We start from the raw sequence: 21,144 nt of genomic DNA, 5'->3' as shown, positions 1-21,144 counted from the left end.
AATTAGTTCTTGAGATACGATTTCTTAAAGTTTATTCATATCAAAACAGTCAAATATGCAGAATTGGATTTAAAAAATCACAACATCGGTGTTTATGGAAAACAAGAAATTATTTATGGCACATTAATTCTTTATTAAATTCGCTTTAAAATGTTCTTAACTTCATGGAGGTATCTCCATTCGTTCTTAAGATACGATTTTTTAAAATTTTTATTTCATATCTATAACGATCAAACAAGGTTGGATTTAAAAAATAACGTTTTAAAATTTTAAAAAATCGGGTATATTAATAAATATATATTAATAAGAATAAAAAAAATAAAACACACCCCAGAGAATTGAAATACACATATATTTCGATGTATTTTGTACACAGACTTACAAATAGGCGTGTGTTACATCGTTTTTTTTTTCAATTTCCTTCAAATTTCCACATCTTTTTGTAAACGTTTAAATGATCACACATTCATATATCAATTTATCGGTTTTGAATCAAACATTTTTAACTATTTTTTTCGATTTTATTTTATTTTTTTTTTTAATTTTACGTGGTAATGAGAAACATCACACTGAGAAATACAAATAAAATATAGTTATATATATAATAATATCGTATGTATAATATAATAGTTTTTCCGCACTTTTTTTTTCTTGTAATATATATATTATATTTTATTATGAACCCTAAAACCTTATAATAATATATATATTTTTATAATAATATCCACTTTTTTCATGTACTTAATTTTTTTTTATGTATATTTATTAATTGTAATAACGGAGTTGAAACGAAATAAACCATATCACATTATCGTTTCTGTAATTGCAGCACCATAATTCTTTTTATGAACATTACTGAGCATAATCGACCTTCCCATTTATTTTATTCCGTTATTTATTTTATTATTTTTAAGTTTTACATTCGCTTTGCCAATTACTTAATAATTTAAAATTAAAAAAAAATAATTTTTTTTAATATTTTCCAGTTAAATCAAAACTTATGGGCGGCTGTCGTTTTTTTTTTCGTTTTTTCTATTTACATTGTAATATTGTCGTTGTATAGTCGGATAAATCAAAACAATAAAATAAAAAATATTTATATTGAGAACAATTTAATAATATATCACGCACTGTTTTTAAAAAATTATCGCTTACGATTAATATATATAATATATAATTTTTTTAATATTAATTATTCACATACTAATTTTTTTTTAGTTTCATTTATATTATTTTTTTTATTATAATAATATACTCGAACTAAGAAAAATATCACATTCGTATTACATCAACTTATGTGTCGAAAAATGTTATTTCACGCCTTCACCAAATCGAAATAACTTAATTAACTTAATTTTTATTTTCGATTTGATGAAAACGATTTAATGTGCGAAAATCATACGCGTACACACATATAAGAGCGGAAATTACATAAACGTGTCTCCTTTTAGATTTAATCGTGTTCTAGATCTATCTACAATTTGCAAAAATTTTGAAGCCAAATATACAATTCATTTTTTTGCTAGGATAATATTTTCTTTTCGGAACAAAAAGGGTTAATTTAGTTTTCTTTTTCATCCTCAATATATAAAAACTACGTAGAATATACGCTTTAAACACCGAAAAACGAGTAACACTTAGTCATTGAAACAGTTTTTTTTTGCATCATTTTCTTTTCATTTTTAAGTCTATGCCCCTCCTATTTTGTATATTTATATAGTTTTTTTTACATTCACTATAACTTACAGTCCAAATTTAATTCAAAAAAATCAATTTAATTTTAAATAAACGAAAATTAATTTCATGTTTTTACATCATCATTAATTTCTGAATTTTTTCTGTTATATTATACGAAGTAGGAACATGTATGTAATTAAATATACTTTATATTATTAATATTATAATAGTATTAATATATTTTTATTTCTTGTATTTACACTGTGCTTTCAATTTATTTTTTTTTAATTTGCTGCGTATCATTAATAATTATAATTTTTTTAAACGTTAAAAACTAATTGGAATATATCATTATGGACTTGCTGCTTAAAGTAGTTAATGCTTTAGGACAAGTTTTATTTGTTTGTATGTTTCATATCTGTGTAGAATCATTATCATTGACGGTTTGAATTGAAAAAGGCACATTTTATGTAAATATAGTAAATCCTTACGTTCTATGGTTTAAAACGGTTTTATGGCTGGCTTTTAATGGACAAGTTTTCGTTAACAAATTGAAATAACGAAATCAAAAAAGAAAAAGTTGTTGCTTTTGATTTGTACCAATTGTTGTAAGTTGCATTGTTATGTCTTAATCATTAATTGTAATAGAGATATCTAATATTGTCTATTGACTAACTATTTAAATTTAATTATGTAAAATATATACTATATAGTTTTTTTTTATTTCAAACTAAGGTTGGAGGATTTAAAATTATTTTCTATAGGTATTAAAATCCTTACAATATTTTAGTTGAGTATTAAAACTCCAGGAAATTGTTGCTTTTTCAAACTATTAAAGGTAACACTTCGGAATCGGAGAATATTATCAAAAAACTTTTAGAACAAAAGTTGTAGCAAATTTTAATATTAACAATATTGCTCTTTTGCATTTTTGCTCTTAGATGCGTCAATATTGAGAAAATTCCGAAAATATGAAAATTTGATGAAATTGTTGCTTTTTCAAGCTATTAAAGGTAACACTTTGGAATCGGAGAATATTATAAAAAAACTTTTAGAACAAAAGTTGTAGCAAATTTTATTATTAACAATATTGCTCTTTTGCATTTTTGCTCTTAGATGCGTCAATATTGAGAAAATTCCGAAAATATGAAAATTTGATGAAATTGTTGCTTTTTAAATTATTACAGGTAACATTCTGGAATCGGAGTACGTTATAAAAAAATTTTTAGAATAAAAGTTGCGTCAAATTTTATTTTGACCAATATTGCTCTCTTACACTTTTGCTCTTAGATGCGTCAATATCGAGAAAAATACGAAAATATGAAAATTTGATGAAATTGTTGCTTTTTGAAGCTATTAAAGGTAACACTTTGGAATCGGAGAATATTATAAAAAAACTTTTAGAACAAAAGTTGTAGCAAATTTTATTATTAACAATATTGCTCTCTTGCATTTTTGCTCTTAGATGCGTCAATATCGAGAAAAATACGAAAATATGAAAATTTGATGAAATTGTTGCTTTTTCAAGCTATTAAAGGTAACACTTTGGAATCGGAGAATATTATAAAAAAACTTTTGGAACAAAAGTTGTAGCAAATTTTATTATTAACAACATTCCTCTCTTGCACTTTTGCTCTTAGATACGTCAATATTGAGAAAAATACGAAAATATGAAAATTTGATGAAATTGTTGCATTTTAAATTATTAAAGGTAACACTTTGGAATCGGAGAATATTATAAAAAAACTTTTAGAACAAAAGCTGTAGCAAATTTTATTATTAACAATATTGCTCTTTTGCATTTTTGCTCTTAGATGCGTCAATATTGAGAAAACTCCAAAAATATGAAAATTTGATGAAATTGTTGCTTTTTAAATTATTAAAGGTAACATTCTGGAATCGGAGCATGCTATAAAAAAATTTTTAGAATAAAAGTTGTGTCAAATTTTATTTTGACCAACATTCCTCTCTTGCACTTTTGCTCTTAGATACGTCAATATTGAGAAAAATACGAAAATATGAAAATTTGATGAAATTGTTGCGTTTTAAATTATTAAAGGTAACACTTTGGAATCGGAGAATATTATAAAAAAACTTTTAGAACAAAAGTTGTAGCAAATTTGATTATTAACAATATTGCTCTTTTGCATTTTTGCTCTTAGATGCGTCAATATTGAGAAAACTCCGAAAATATGAAAATTTGATGAAATTGTTGCTTTTTCAAGCTATTAAAGGTAACACTTTGGAATCGGAGAATATTATAAAAAAACTTTTAGAACAAAAGTTGTAGCAAATTTTATTATTAACAATATTGCTCTTTTGCATTTTTGCTCTTAGATGCGTCAATATTGAGAAAATTCCGAAAATATGAAAATTTGATGAAATTGTTGCTTTTTCAAGCTATTAAAGGTAACACTTTGGAATCGGAGAATATTATAGAAAAACTTTTAGAACAAAAGTTGTAGCAAATTTTATTATTAACAACATTCCTCTCTTGCACTTTTGCTCTTAGATGCGTCAATATCGAGAAAAATACGAAAATATGAAAATTTGATGAAATTGTTGCTTTTTAAATTATTAAAGGTAACACTTTGGAATCGGAGAATATTATAAAAAAACTTTTGGAACAAAAGTTGTAGCAAATTTTATTATTAACAACATTCCTCTCTTGCACTTTTGCTCTTAGATACGTCAATATTGAGAAAAATACGAAAATATGAAAATTTGATGAAATTGTTGCTTTTTCAAGCTATTAAAGGTAACACTTTGGAATCGGAGAATATTATAAAAAAACTTTTAGAACAAAAGTTGTAGCAAATTTTATTATTAACAATATTGCTCTTTTGCGTTTTTGCTCTTAGATGCGTCAATATTGAGAAAACTCCAAAAATATGAAAATTTGATGAAATTGTTGCTTTTTCAAGCTATTAAAGGTAACACTTTGGAATCGGAGAATATTATAAAAAAACTTTTAGAACAAAAGTTGTAGCAAATTTTATTATTAACAATATTGCTCTTTTGCATTTTTACTCTTAGATGCGTCAATATTGAGAAAATTTCGAAAATATGAAAAATTGATGAAATTGTTGCTTTTTCAAGCTATTAAAGGTAACACTTTGGAATCGGAGAATATTATAAAAAAACTTTTAGAACAAAAGTTGTAGCAAATTTTATTATTAACAATATTGCTCTTTTGCATTTTTGCTCTTAGATGCGTCAATATTGAGAAAATTCCGAAAATATGAAAATTTGATGAAATTGTTGCTTTTTCAAGCTATTAAAGGTAACACTTTGGAATCGGAGAATATTATAAAAAAATTTTTAGAATAAAAGTTGTGTCAAATTTTATTGTGACTAACATTGCTCTCTTGCACTTTTGCTCTTAGATGCGTCAATATCGAGAAAAATACGAAAATATGAAAATTTGATGAAATTGTTGCTTTTTCAAGATATTAAAGGTAACACTTTGGAATCGGAGAATATTATAAAAAAACTTTTACAACAAAAGTTGTAGCAAATTTTATTATTAACAACATTGCTCTCTTGCACTTTTGCTCTTAGATACGTCAATATTGAGAAAACTCCGAAAATATGAAAATTTGATGAAATTGTTGCTTTTTCAAGCTATTAAAAGTAACACTTTGGAATCGGAGAATATTATAAAAAAACTTTTAGAACAAAAGTTGTAGCAAATTTTATTATTAACAACATTGCTCTCTTGCACTTTTGCTCTTAGATGCGTCAATATTAAGAAAACTCCGAAAATATTAAAATTTGATTAAATTGTTGCATAATCGAGACTATAGAATAGGAAAAAGTAAAATCTTTGGAGAGATAATGTTTAGCAGACAATGAGTGGGAGTAACTGTTCTTCAGCTTGCTGGATGATATGATAGAAACTGATTTATTAGGTTGAGCAGATAATATGTACAAGGTATTCAACTTAGACTTTGCAAGAGCTCAAAGTAGATAACTTAGCATAGGCAGCAAGAAAGAAGGTTTTTAGCATTTTAGTGACCAGGTAATGTGAACTTCATGGCCACAGGACTTGAATATCTCGAGTGTTTGCGAAATTTGAAGAGTTAACTGCAACATAACCTAATTGAACCCATGTCAACCCAATTCAACGCAACCAAACTCATCCCAGCAGTTTTCTTCTTGCTTGTTTCGGATACCCTCCCTTCAACTAATTTCTTGACAGGTTTTAAAAACCTTTATCCAGGTAAACATCCAAATATTTTCCCATCTCTCATCTATTCTGCAATTCTTTCAAGAAAATATTTCATAACGTCATATTCTCTTCCCATCCCACTGGAAGCATTATCTTCCTTTGGGATAGATACGATTTTATTATTCTTTTTATTCCCCATGAGAATTCTTCTTCCTTTATCGTTTCTATTCTCTTCCCCCATGGTGCTGAGTTGATACATCCTGCCATCTCCGTTTCTACGTCCTCTCTGCTATTTCGAGCCCAACCCATCTCAATTAAACACATATCAACCTAACCCAATCCAAGCCCGAATTCACCCCAACTCATCCCAACCCAATCAGAACCCAAATCTAACCCACCAAATTCAATCCATTTCAACTAAACTTAATACGAATGAAATTGTTGTACTTTAAAATTTTAATACCTATAAAAAATGAAATTAACCATCTCCACCCTACATAACATAGTTAATTGATAATAAAATAAAACATATTATCCACAATTTTTGTCCTAAAGCAAAATGGTACGGAAACATTTTCATTTATTTCATAAAAATTCGACAACAAAAAATATACATATTTATGTAAATGTTTAACATCTTAAAAACTTTGAAATAAAAACAATTTGGGTTGGATTTAATTGGCGTAAAAAACGATTTAATAATAATATAATAATCGGGTTATTTTATTATAATATACAGTTCTGGTTTATTTACTTCTTTTGTATTCCTGATTGTATTTTGAGCAGTTTGTTGTAGAAAAATGAACAACAGTCGGCTTTATTATTTAATTAACTTGAATTCAAGTTAACGTTTTTTTCAGCAACAAGATAATCTATTGTAATAGTGTATAAAAAATAATTTCTTTTTAGTTTTAATTTTATTACTCGGAGGCAGCCTGTTCGATGTTAAACATTTATTAGTTATTACTACACTGAGTTATTTTGTAATTTTCTTTTTTTGGTTACACTGACAAAAGACAGTTCTGTACAGATATTCACAAATATGAGGTATGACAATTTGGCACAGAAAAACATAACGCAACGAATTTTCGATTCTTTTTATTTATAATAAAAATTCGTTGTTCATCCACCTTTCTTTCGTTCTTTTTGGTTTAGATGGCTCTTTATAAAACCACATAAACTAATTATTATTGTTTAATTTGGAAAGAAGAAAAGATAATTATAATTATAAAAAGTTTCGTTTTGAAAAGGCGCCGACGATCAATTGACTACTATTATTTTTTATTAATTATTCGTGACTAGGAAGGAACTACAGTGCTGTGTGTTTACTTTTTTCTTGTTTCCATTAATTAATTTTATTTTTAATTAATTTTTATATTGCTTGGTAACTCACTAATATTAAAATCGATAGACATCGAAAGAACGATTTACAACTAAAAATTAAAATTAAAATCCTCTTTTACTACTTATTAATTTGACGGTTTACTAATTTCATTCGAATCCTTTCATTTTTAAGAGATTCTTAAGAAAAACACAAAAAATAAAAAATCTCACCAAAGACTGTGTTTGAGAAGGGAATATTTTGCTCACAGCCAAATAACAAATTGCGGACTTTCTAGGTTGATAAAAAAATTAATTTTAATCAACCCTTTCAATATACGAATCATCACATTTCCTTCTCCTTTCTATCTTTTTTTTTTAATAATTCGTAAAGGACGGAAAAACAACAAAAATGTTTTCTTATTTTTTGGCTCAATCAACGCGGGCTGTTGAGATGCGTCGTTAAATGCTTCGAGAGGTAATCAGCCCTCGCGAAACATTTCCCACAAGAATCACAATGGTAAGGCCTTTCACCGGTGTGTATTCGAAGATGTCTCGTTAAATCCGATTTCCCCCCAAAAGCCCTACCACAAAACAAACAGACGAAAGGTCTCTCCCCCGTGTGTTTTCTTACGTGTAATTTCAAATTTTCTTTGGATCGCACGCATTTCCCACAAAATGGACAAGCAAACCTCCTTTCTCTTTGCCTTTCCGCCGCATCCGCTCGTAAAAAACTGATAATCGACGCTTCTTGCGCATTCCGATAAGCTTCCGATGTTGATGAAGCAGTACTGCTCGTTGGTCTTGGAAACCCCACCATCGAATCAATTGTGTCATCTTGATCTTGATCCGGATCATTTTTATCAACATCCGAAGAGTTAGCTTCTTGGGTTGCATCATTATCTGAAGATGGCTCCTTTTTAATCGTTATAGTTTCTTCGGCATCTTCAATCGCGAGGGTTTCGTTTGAACTAGAAACTTGATCGCTGTTATCCGGTTGAATCGAACTCGTTTGGCCCGGTTTTGAATCGGAAGATTGGGAATCTGGGTTGGTTTTGCCATGAAGACGCTCCAAAGCGTGATTTAAACGATGTTTCTTAAACGATTTTAAATACCTAAAATTTTTGAAATTAATTATAATTAAAAGTAACTTTTTTTCTTACCTAAATTGCATCCCGCAAACATCACAAGAAAATAATTTATCCGCCGGAAGTCTTGCCCGATGATTTTGCTCTCTATGTTTCACGTAAGCCGATCGGTATCGATAACTTTGACCGCATTGTTCGCAAACGAACGGTTTATCGATTGAACCCAATGCGCCTATGTGTTGTAAAGCCGTGTGTTGTTCTAAAAGCCAAATTGAAGGGAATGCTGCCATACAAGCCGAACATCGAAACATCTCCTCGCCTAATAGGGCCGGATGCATCAAACCCACTTCGAGTAAAGACGTCGCTAACGTCGGAAATGGTAGTGCAAAGGGAGTTGAAGAACGGCTACTGTGGGCACTTTGGGGGCGATCTAAGCATGATGGTGATGTAAAACATCGATCTATCTCAATGGGCTGAAAAAAAAATGATTAAAAATTTCAAAATCGTCAAAAAGAATAAGATTTTCGTAAAAATCAGAAAATTTTAACCCAATTTCATGTATCACACCCCCATATTAATCATAAAATTAAATTTTAAAAGAAAAATTGACACAATAAATTAGTGTTTTGTTTTCGGCCATCTTGATTTTATACAAATCTTTATACTTTGGGTTCTATAACTTTTCGATATGACGTGTTTTCACATGTTTTCACATTTCAAACTTATCCCAATGTCATTTATTACATCAATATATATTAAAAATTTTCTAAAACGTTATAAAAAATAAGATTTTCGTAAAAATCAGAAAATTTTAACCCAATTTCATGTATCACACCCCCATATTAATCATAAAATTAATTTTTAAACGAAAAATTGACACAATTAATTAGTGTTTTGTTTTTAGCCATTTTGATTTTATACGTACGTTTATATCTTGGGTCCTATGACTCTTAGATATGCCGTGTTTGGATTCATTTCACGTCTTTTCTCATTTCAAACTTATTCCGATATCATTTATTACATCAATATATATTAAAAAATTTCTAAAACGTTATAAAAAATAAGATTTTCGTAAAAATCAGAAAATTTTAACCCAATTTCATGTATCACACCCTCACATTAATCATAAAATTAAATTTTAAAAGAAAAATTGACACAATTAATTAGTATTTTGTTTTTAGCCATCTTGATTTTATACGCACGTTGATATTTTGGGTCCTATGACTCTTAGATATGCCGTGTTTGGATTCATTTCACGTCTTTTCTCATTTCAAACATATTCCGATATCATTTATTACATCAATATATATTAAAAATTTTCGAAAATGTCTTAAAGGATAAGATTTTCGAAAAAATCAGAAAATTTTAACCCAATTTCATGTACCACACCCCCATATTAATCATAAAATTAATTTTTAAACGAAAAATTGACACAATTAATTAGTATTTTGTTTTTAGCCATCTTGATTTTATACGCACGTTGATATTTTGGGTCCTATGACTCTTAGATATGCCGTGTTTGGATTCATTTCACGTCTTTTCTCATTTCAAACTTATTCCGATATCATTTATTACATCAATATATATTAAAAAATTTTTAAAACGTTATAAAAATAAGATTTTCGTAAAAATCAGAAAATTTTAACCCAATTTCATGTATCACACCCCCATATTAATCATAAAATTAAATTTTAAACGAAAAATTGACACAATTAATTAGTGTTTTGTTTACGGCAATCTTGATTTTATACGCACGTTTATATCTTGGGTCCTATGACTCTTAGATATGCCGTGTTTGGATTCATTTTACGTCTTTTTTCATTTCAAACTTATTCCGATATCATTTATTACATCAATATATATTAAAAAATTTCTAAAACGTTATAAAAAATAAGATTTTCGTAAAAATCAGAAAATTTTAACCCAATTTCATGTATCACACCCCCATATTAATCATAAAATTAATTTTTAAACGAAAAATTGACACAATTAATTAGTGTTTTGTTTTCGGCCATCTTGATTTTATACGTACGTTTATATCTTGGGTCCTATGACACTTAGATATGCCGTGTTTGGATTCATTTCACGTCTTTTCTCATTTCAAACTTATTCCGATATCATTTATTTCATCAATATATATTAAAAATTTTCAAAAACGTCATAATGAATAAGATTTTCGTAAAAATCAGAAAATTTTAACCCAATTTCATATATCACACCCTCATATTAATCATAAAATTAATTTTTAAACGAAAAATTGACACAATTAATTAGTGTTTTGTTTTTAGCCATCTTGATTTTATACGCACGTTTATATCTTGGGTCCTATGACTCTTAGATATGCCGTGTTTGGATTCATTTCACGTGTTTTCTCATTTTAAACTTATCCTGATATCATTTATTACATCAATATGTATTAAAAATTTTCGAAAACGTCATCAAAAATAAGATTTTATTAAAAACCAGAAAATTTTAACTCAATTTCATGTATCACACCCCCATAGTAATCATAAAATTAATTTTTAAACGAAAAATTGACACAATTAATTAGTGTTTTGTTTTCGGCCATCTTGATTTTATACGTACGTTGATATCTTGGGTCCTATGACTCTTAGATATGCCGTGTTTAGATTCATTTCACGTCTTTTCTCATTTCAAACTTATCTCGATATCATTTATTACATCAATATATATTAAAAATTTTCTAAAACGTTATAAAAAATAAGATTTTCGTAAAAATCAGAAAATTTTAACCCAATTTCATATATCACACCCTCACATTAACCATAAAATTAATTTTTAAACGAAAAATTGACACAATTAATTAGTGTTTTGTTTTCGGCCATCTTGATTTTATACGTACGTTTATATCTTGGGTCCTATGACTCTTAGATATGCCATGTTTGGATTCATTTCACGTCTTCTCTCATTTCAAACTTATTCCGATATCATTTATTACATCAATATATATTAAAAAAATTTTAAAACGTTATAAAAATAAGATTTTCGTAAAAATCAGAAAATTTTAACCCAATTTCATATATCACACCCCCATATTAATCATAAAATTAATTTTTAAACGAAAAATTGACACAATTAATTAGTGTTTTGTTTTCGGCCATCTTGATTTTATACGTACGTTTATATCTTGGGTCCTATGACTCTTAAATATGCCGTGTTTGGATTCATTTCACGTCTTTTCTCATTTCAAACTTATTCCGATATCATTTATTACATCAATATATATTAAAAATTTTCTAAAACGTTATAAAAAATAAGATTTTCGTAAAAATCAGAAAATTTTAACCCAATTTCATGTAGCACACCCCCATATTAATCATAAAATTAAATTTTAAAAGAAAAATTGACACAATTAATTAGTGTTTTGTTTTCGGCCATCTTGATTTATACGCACGTTTATATCTTGGGTCCTATGACTCTTAGATATGCCGTGTTTGGATTCATTTCACGTCTTTTCTCATTTCAAACTTATCCCGATATCATTTATTACATCAATATATATTAAAAATTTTCTAAAACGTCTTCAAAAATAAGATTTTATTAAAAACCAGAAAATTTTAACCCAATTTCATATATCACACCCACATATTAATCATAAAATTAATTTTTAAAAGAAAAATTGACACAATTAATTAGTGTTTTGTTTTCGGCCATCTTGATTTTATACAAATGTTTATATCTTCGGTTCTATAACTTATAGATATGCCGTGTTTGGGCTCATTTCACGCGTCTTTTAATTATCTATCACAAAAAATGAAAATCATTTATTTTCGGCCATCTTGGATTTTATAAAATATTAAAAATTAAAATATCTCTCAAACTATATTAGCTAAATAGGTCGTGTTTGGACTCATATTAAAAGATTTTTAATCAAGAATATTAATTTTTAATTAAGGACGTTATTAGAAGGAAGAATAAAACGATGCATTTACAATTTTTGAACTTTTTTTATTATTCTAAAACTTTAATACACAAAAATAAAATTACGTCCTAGTAAGAACAAAAAAAAATATTAATAATCAATCGGTCCGGATAAAAGAGAATCATAAACGTTGCCGATATCATTTTTGAGGGTTGTTTGCGATAACGATTCAAGGCGAAACTGAATATAATAATAAACCACTCGGATTAACATCATAATAAACATAACGAGATACAATCAGAAATTAATAGTCGAGAAAAACGTCTAAAAGTGTACTAATTGATATGTGTGTTGTTTCATTATTTTTTTTTAATTTTTTTATTTATTTTTTTTTACTTTGTCTTGCATATACCCTAATATGCGATACAAGTCTCTACGCATCGTGGTACGGAATACTTTTTTAATATGATTTTTTTCATTTAATAATTTTTTTTTATACCTTAATGTTTTTTTTATACGAATCATCCCGAAGTGGGCACATTTTTTCTCTTTTATATTTTTTAAAAATTTCCCTTTTTTATGTTTTTAAGAGGATGTGGGTAATATACTGGCTTTAAATTTAAACTATCGACATAACTTAGTGTTTACGGATCACTATTGCGTACGCTATCTTTTTAAATATAAATTATCAGCTATACAGGAACATGGATTGTGTTTATTAACGTTTTTTTTTCCTTTTAATTCGGGAAAAAATTATTCTTTTTTAAACAATTAAATTAACTCATAAAAAAAGGGTTTTTTCTTAATCAAAAATCGTTTCTGGGTTGGTAATTTACTATTTACTTTAATTTAATAACGTCTTTGTTGTGTAATATCTCTTTGATGTGTCTCTTTGAAGTTCTTGTTTTATTAGTTTTCTCGGTAAACTTGCATTAATAATTTAACAGTTCCTTTCTAATAAAAGCAACCTTAAATTATTAATATTTTTAACTTTAATTTTTACGTCTCAGCAATATTTTTTTATTAATCATTTCCTTATTCCAATAAGAACACAAACTTAACATTTTTCAACATTCTTTCCTGGTTTATTTTTTTTATTCTTTTTTAATTTATTTTAGGTTTAATAATTTAAGTTTTAATATAGGTAGTTGGCACTCAACAACATATTAATGTAGTAAATATCTGTAAATAAATCCAGTTATGGTTTGCTTCATTATCTTTTTTATTATTATTATTTCTTATTATTTTTTTTCTGTTTTATGTGTATACGTAGTATAACAGACTATTGCGTTCTGTAATAAAATTTAAAAATTTCTGTTCAATCTGTAAAATAGAATCTAGTGTTGTATAAAAATTGAGGGAGCGCGAGATATGCTCGATAACGCACGATTCTGTTTTAAATATATTTATTTCTTCTTTACTTATTTAAGTAGATGCGTGTGTGTATATTTTAACTATAGTATCAAGTTTCTATTTTATATTTCAGTCAGACGAATGTGTTTGCGGATTGTAACTCGTAATATACTAACAATAATTCTAATTTTTGCCTTAACACCTCTACACATGTTTCAACAGAAATTGTGTAATTTCAAAAAATCGCTGAAGCAAGAAATAATTTTTAGCTTAAATTGAAGCTTGGAATCTCTACTTTATGATCACATATACTGTTTAGAATCAAACACTCTACAATTTGGGTTGTATCAAAAAATCTTTATTTATGAATATTAAGAAATAATTTTTGGTTCAAAATGAAGGTTGAAGTCTCTGCTTTAAAATTATATATACCAACCTAAATTGGTATATATGACTCTTAGATATGCCGTGTTTGGATTCATTTCACGTCTTTTCTCATTTCAAACTTATTCCGATATCATTTATTACATCAATATATTTAAAAAAAATTTTAAAATGTTATAAAAATAAGATTTTCGTAAAAATCAGAAAATTTTAACCCAATTTCATGTATCACACCCCCATATTAATCATAAAATTAATTTTTAAACGAAAAATTGACACAATTAATTAGTGTTTTGTTTTTAGCCATCTTGATTTTATACGCACGTTTATATCTTGGGTCCTATAACTCTTAGATATGCCGTGTTTGGATTCATTTCACGTGTTTTCTCATTTCAAACTTATTCCGATATCATTTATTACATCAATATATATAAAAAAATTTTTAAAACGTTATAAAAATAAGATTTTCCTAAAAATCAGAAAATTTTAACCCAATTTCATGTATCACACCCCAATATTAATCATAAAATTAATTTTTAAACGAAAAATTGACACAATTAATTAGTGTTTTGTTTTCGACCATCTTGATTTTATACGCACGTTGATATCTTGGGTCCTATGACTCTTAGATATGCCATGTTTGGATTCATTTCACGTGTTTTCTCATTTCAAACTTATTCCGATATCATTTATTACATCAATATATATAAAAAAAATTTTAAAACGTTATAAAAATAAGATTTTCGTAAAAATCAGAAAATTTTAACCCAATTTCATGTATCACACCCCCATATTAATCATAAAATTAATTTTTAAACGAAAAATTGACACAATTAATTAGTGTTTTGTTTTTAGCCATTTTGATTTTATACGCACGTTTATATCTTGGGTCCTATAACTCTTAGATATGCCGTGTTTGGATTCATTTCACGTGTTTTCTCATTTCAAACTTATTCCGATATCATTTATTACATCAATATATATAAAAAAAAATTTAAAACGTTATAAAAATAAGATTTTCGTAAAACTCAGAAAATTTTAACCCAATTTCATGTATCACACCCCCCATATTAATCATAAAATTAATTTTTAAACGAAAAATTGACACAATTAATTAGTGTTTTGTTTTCGGCCATCTTGATTTTATACGCACGTTGATATCTTGGGTCCTATGACTCTTAGATATGCCGTGTTTGGATTCATTTCACGTGTTTTCTCATTTCAAACTTATTCCGATATCATTTATTACATCAATATATATAAAAAAAATTTTAAAACGTTATAAAAATAAGATTTTCGTAAAAATCAGAAAATTTTAACCCAATTTCATGTATCACACCCCCATATTAATCATAAAATTAATTTTTAAACGAAAAATTGACACAATTAATTAGTGTTTTGTTTTCGGCCATCTTGATTTTATACGCACGTTGATATCTTGGGTCCTATGACTCTTAGATATGCCGTGTTTGGATTCATTTCACGTCTTTTCTCATTTCAAACTTATTCCGATATCATTTATTACATCAATATATATAAAAATTTTTTTAAAACGTTATAAAAATAAGATTTTCGTAAAAATCAGAAAATTTTAACCCAATTTCATGTATCACACCCCCATATTAATCATAAAATTAATTTTTAAACGAAAAATTGACACAATTAATTAGTGTTTTGTTTTCGGCCATCTTGATTTTATACGCACGTTGATATCTTGGGTCCTATGACTCTTAGATATGCCGTGTTTGGATTCATTTCACGTCTTTTCTCATTTCAAACTCATTCCGATGTCATTTATTACATCAATATATATTAAAAATTTTCTAAAACGTTATAAAAAATAAGATTTTCATATATACCAACCTAAATTTATTTGAATAAAATTGGAGCTAAATCAGAGACTGTAGAATTTGGGGTAATTTAAATCATAAAAAACATAAAATTTCACAAAATCGTTTCAAAAAAGGTTTTTTTAAAAAACTAATATATGATTGCAGTTTGAATGTGTAGAAGTGTTAATGATATCAATAATCGAAATAATTTAATTGTTTGTATATTAAGATAAGAACGAAATTTCTCAATTAAAGTTAAAAACAAATTGAATTAGAAAAGTAATACGGTTTTATTGAGCAAATTTGCGATACGTTACCGATTCTGCAACTCCCTCATTGTTGTATGTAAGCTACGCCTATGTTTTTTTATTGTTAATAACAGTTCTATTGATATTGGAAGTAGAGGCCCTGAGAACTACCGTAATAATGTATGTATAGAAAAGGGTATTTTGCTTTTAATTATTTATCAGTTTATAAAAAAAGATATTTTCCAAAATAAAATTAAAATATTCGTTCGTTAATGTTGTATTAATTATTTTTCTTTTTTTCTTGGTAGAGTTAAACTAAATTAAACGAATTGGGAAACCTAGTCGAGAACGAACGTGTAAAACGTGTTATCATTTTTATTTTTTTTCTTTAATTTTTTCATCACAGTCTATCACAGAGTGCATCTGCAATTCATGTATTTATTTTTTTTAAATTTTATTTCTTAACATTTCTTTAAGAATCATTAATAATAATAATAATTAGTTATTATTGTGTCCCCTACGATCGAAGAAATCAATCGATCAAATTTTCCTAAACATTTTATGTCATTTTCTTTCCATTTCCCTTCGTGTATGTATGTTTGTGTCAATCCAAAAAGATCTACCACAATCATTTTTTCTAACTTTATCGGTTAATTAATTTACAATCGGAGGCAGTACTACCGCGTGTATAATTTGTAGCAGCTGGTTGTGTGCCTAATTAACAGGGAAAGATGTTTATTTACTTTTTTTCACTTATTCTTCGTTAATAATAATAATAATAACCACTCGAGAGAGAATCCTACTTATTTTTAAATACTGAAATCATAAATGAACAACAAGCATTTTGCTCTCACTACAACTGCCTTTATTTATTTAGTTATTTATTTATTTACAAAACCAAGAGACGCTTCCGTACTTCTTCATTTTTGTTGCGAGTAACTTTTTTTTTAAATTCGTGCGTCTCATTTTTAGTTGGTTATTTTAAAAACTTGTGTACGTAGTGGTTGTAATTTTTTTTTAATTTCTTCGTGTAAAACAGACTTGTTTGCTCGATAAAAGTCTTCCGACAGGCACTCCGGTTGCAGTAGATTTTTTTTTCATTTCATTCAACGCTTAATGAAGAGTTGCAATAAAATTTTCATTCAATAAAAGACGAAGATAAGTTTTTCGTGAATATCTCAATAACGGTGGCTTTTACTGAAAATAATGTTTCTATAAAAATAAAAACCGTTTTGGAGATAATTCAATCTCGATAAAGATACGATCTGTTTTATTTTTTGTACAGGTGTTTCAGCTTATTGTAGCGGGACTTTAACACCCAATAAAACTTTTGATATTAAGGCTAAAAGTTGCGATAAAAATAGAGCATCACTTCTTTTTCTGCAAAATCTAATACATTTGAAAAAATAGTTTGAAGTTAGTTCAGCTTCAATAGGATGTATCCCTCATGTTTCATGAATTATAGATAATTTTATATTATGAAGCTTTTTTAAGATTTCGTGTTTTTGACCTAAATTTAATCTGCTTGAAAATTTTATCTCTAATAAACTAAGAAATTTAGAACAACGATTTATACAAATGAAATAAAATACACACTTTTAGCTTCAAAATGATATATCATTCATGATTGTAGCTATATTATTTCATGAGATATCTAAAATTGTATAATATGATGTTTTTTAAAAATGTCTTGTTTTTAGCATAAATTTAATCAACTTGAGATTCATTTTCTAATAAACCAATAGATTTAGAACAATAATGTATAGAAATAAAACAAAGTGCACACTTTTAGCTTCAAAATGATGTATCATGCATGATTGTAGCTATATTGTTTCATGAGATACCTAAAATTGTATCACATGACGTTTTTTGAAAATTTGTTATTGTTGACATAAATTTAATCAACTTGAGAATTTTTTTCCTTATAAACCAACAGATTTAGAATAATAATGTATAAAAATAAAACAAAGTGCATACTTTTAGCTTCAAAATGATGTATCAATCATGATTGTAGCTATATTGTTTCATGAGATATCGAAAATTGTATAATATGATGTTTTTTAAAAATGTCTTGTTTTTAGCATAAATTTAATCAACTTGAGATTCATTTTCTAATAAACCAATAGATTTAGAACAATAATGTATAAAAATAAAACAAAGTGCATACTTTTAGCTTCAAAATGATGTATCATTCATGATTATAGCTGTATTGTTTTATGAGATATCGAGAATTGTATAACATGACGTTTTTTGGAAATTTCTTGTTTTTAGCATAAATTTAATCAACTTGAGAATTTTTCTTTTAATAAACCAACAGATTTAGAACAATAATGTATAGAAATAAAACAAAGTACATACTTTTAGCTTCAAAATAATGTATCATTCATGATTCTAGCAACATTTATACATGAAATATCGAAAATTTTATATCACGAAGTTTTTGAAAATTTGTTGAATTTAATCAAATTGAGAACTTTTTTTTTAATAAACTAATAATTTTAGAACAATGATTTATACTAATAAAATAAAATACACAATTTTAGCTACAAAATGATATATCATTCATGATTCTCTCAATATTGTTTCATGAGATATCGTTAATTTTATCTCATGAGGTTTTTTTTTTAATTTGTTGATTAACCAAATTTTAATCAACCTCAGATTTTTTTTCCTACTAAACTAATAAATTTAGAACAATAATTTATAGAAATAAAATAAAGTATACACTTTTAGCTTCAAAATAACGTATCGTTCATGATTGTAGCTATATTGTTTCATGAGATACCGAAAATTGTATAACATGACGTTTTTTGAAAATTTGTTATTTTGACATAAATTTAATCAACTTGAGAATTTTTTTCCTTATAAACCAATAGATTTAGAACAATAATGCATACAAATAAAACAAAGTACACACTTTTAGCTTCAAAATGATGTATCATTCATGACTATAGCTATATTGTTTTATGAGATATCGAGAATTGTATAACATGACGGTTTTTGGAAATTTTTTGTTTTTAGCATAAATTTAATCAACTTGAGAATTTTTTTTCTAATAAACCAATGGATTTAGAACAATAATGCATACAAATAAAACAAAGTACACACTTTTAGCTTCAAAATGATGTATCATTCATGATTCTAGCAACATTTATACATGAAATATCGAAAATTTTATATCACGCAGTTTTTGAAAATTTGTTGAATTTAATCAAATTGAGAACTTTTTTCTTAACAAACTAATAATTTTAGAACAATGATGTATATAAATAAAATAAAATACACAATTTTAGCTACAAAATGATATATCATTCATGATTTTCGCAATATTGTTTCATGAGATATCGTTAATTTTATTTCATGAGGTTTTTTTTTTAATTTGTTGATTAACCAAATTTTAATGAACCTCAGATTTTTTTTCCTACTAAACTAATAAATTTAGAACAATAACTTATAGAAATAAAATAAAGTATACACTTTTAGCTTCAAAATAACGTATCGTTCATGATTGTAGCTATATTGTTTCATGAGATACCGAAAATTGTATAACATGACGTTTTTTGAAAATTTGTTATTTTTGACATAAATTTAATCAACTTGAGAATTTTTTTCCTTATAAACCAACAGATTTAGAACAATAATGTATAGAAATAAAACAAAGTACACACTTTTAGCTTCAAAATGATATATCATTTATGATTATAGCTATATTGTTTTATGAGATATCAAGAATTGTATAACATGACGTTTTTTGGAAATTTCTTGTTTTTAGCATAAATTTAATCAACTTGAGAATTTTTTTTCTAATAAACCAATAGATTTAGAACAATAATGCATACAAATAAAACAAAGTACACATTTTTAGCTTCAAAATGATGTATCATTCATGATTATAGCTATATTGTTTTATGAGATATCGAGAATTGTATAACATGACGTTTTTTGAAAATTTGTTATTTTTGACAATAATTTAATTAACTTGAGAATTTTTTTTCTAATAAACCAATAGATTTAGAACAATAATGTATAGCAATAAAACAAACTACACACTTTTAGTTTCAAAATGATGTATCATTCATGATTCTAGCAACATTTATACATGAAATATCGAAAATTTTATATCACGAAGTTTTTGAAAATTTGTTGAATTTAATCAAATTGAGAACTTTTTTCTTAATAAACTAATAATTTTAGAACAATGATTTATACCAATAAAATAAAATACACAATTTTAGCTACAAAATGATGTATCATTCAAGATTCTCGCAATATTGTTTCATGAGATATCGTTAATTTTATATCATGTGGTTTTTTTTTTAATTTGTTGATTAACCTAATTTTCATCAACTTCAGATTCTAAACTAATAAATTTAGAGTAATGATTTATAAAAATAAAATAAAGTACACACTTTTAGCTTCAAAATAACGTATCATTCATGATTGTAGCTATATTGTTTCATGAGATACTGAAAATTGTATAACATGACGTTTTTTGAAAATTTGTTATTTTTGACATAAATTTAATCAACTTAAGAATTTCTTTTTCTAATAAACCAATAGATTTAGAGCAATAATGCATACAAATAAAACAAAGTACATACTTTTAGCTTCAAAATGATGTATAATTCATGATTATAGCTATATTGTTTTATGAGATATCGAGAATTGTATAACATGACGTTTTTTGGAAATTTCTTGTTTTTAGCATAAATTTAATCAACTTGAGAATTTTTCTTTTAATAAACCAACAGATTTAGAACAATAATGTATAGAAATAAAACAAAGTACATACTTTTAGCTTCAAAATAATGTATCATTCATGATTCTAGCAACATTTATACATGAAATATCGAAAATTTTATATCACGAAGTTTTTGAAAATTTGTTGAATTTTTTAATCAAATTGAGAACTTTTTTTTTAATAAACTAATAATTTTAGAACAATGATTTATACTAATAAAATAAAATACACAATTTTAGCTACAAAATGATATATCATTCATGATTCTCTCAATATTGTTTCATGAGATATCGTTAATTTTATCTCATGAGGTTTTTTTTTTAATTTGTTGATTAACCAAATTTTAATCAACCTCAGATTTTTTTTCCTACTAAACTAATAAATTTAGAACAATAATTTATAGAAATAAAATAAAGTATACACTTTTAGCTTCAAAATAACGTATCG

At 26.2% G+C, this 21,144-nt stretch overlaps 1 protein-coding gene and 1 long non-coding RNA gene across 2 annotated transcripts in view; both read right to left on the bottom strand.

Moving 5' to 3' along the window:
• Positions 1 to 333: 333 nt before the first annotated feature.
• Positions 334 to 21,144, bottom strand: part of LOC111419002 (zinc finger protein 284-like) — a 78,386-nt gene continuing 57,575 nt past the window's right edge. The window contains exons 4-5 of the mRNA XM_071199450.1: positions 8,332 to 8,729; positions 334 to 8,283 (exon numbers count right to left, since the gene is read on the bottom strand). Coding sequence (XP_071055551.1) covers positions 7,605 to 8,283; positions 8,332 to 8,729 — 1,077 coding nt within the window. The 3' untranslated portion in view covers positions 334 to 7,604. The remainder of the gene's footprint in view (positions 8,284 to 8,331; positions 8,730 to 21,144) is intronic.
• Positions 12,205 to 19,902, bottom strand: LOC139431553 (uncharacterized). The gene is made up of 2 exons (XR_011641635.1): positions 15,740 to 19,902; positions 12,205 to 13,928 (listed from the first exon to the last, which is right to left on the bottom strand). It is a non-coding gene; the product is annotated as an uncharacterized lncRNA (long non-coding RNA).

The sequence above is a fragment of the Onthophagus taurus genome, chromosome 10, assembly GCF_036711975.1.
Source record: "Onthophagus taurus isolate NC chromosome 10, IU_Otau_3.0, whole genome shotgun sequence".
Taxonomy (NCBI): Eukaryota; Metazoa; Arthropoda; class Insecta; order Coleoptera; family Scarabaeidae; genus Onthophagus; species Onthophagus taurus.
The sequence above is the reverse complement of the archived record's forward strand: the minus strand, read 5'-3'. Positions and strand labels throughout refer to the sequence as shown.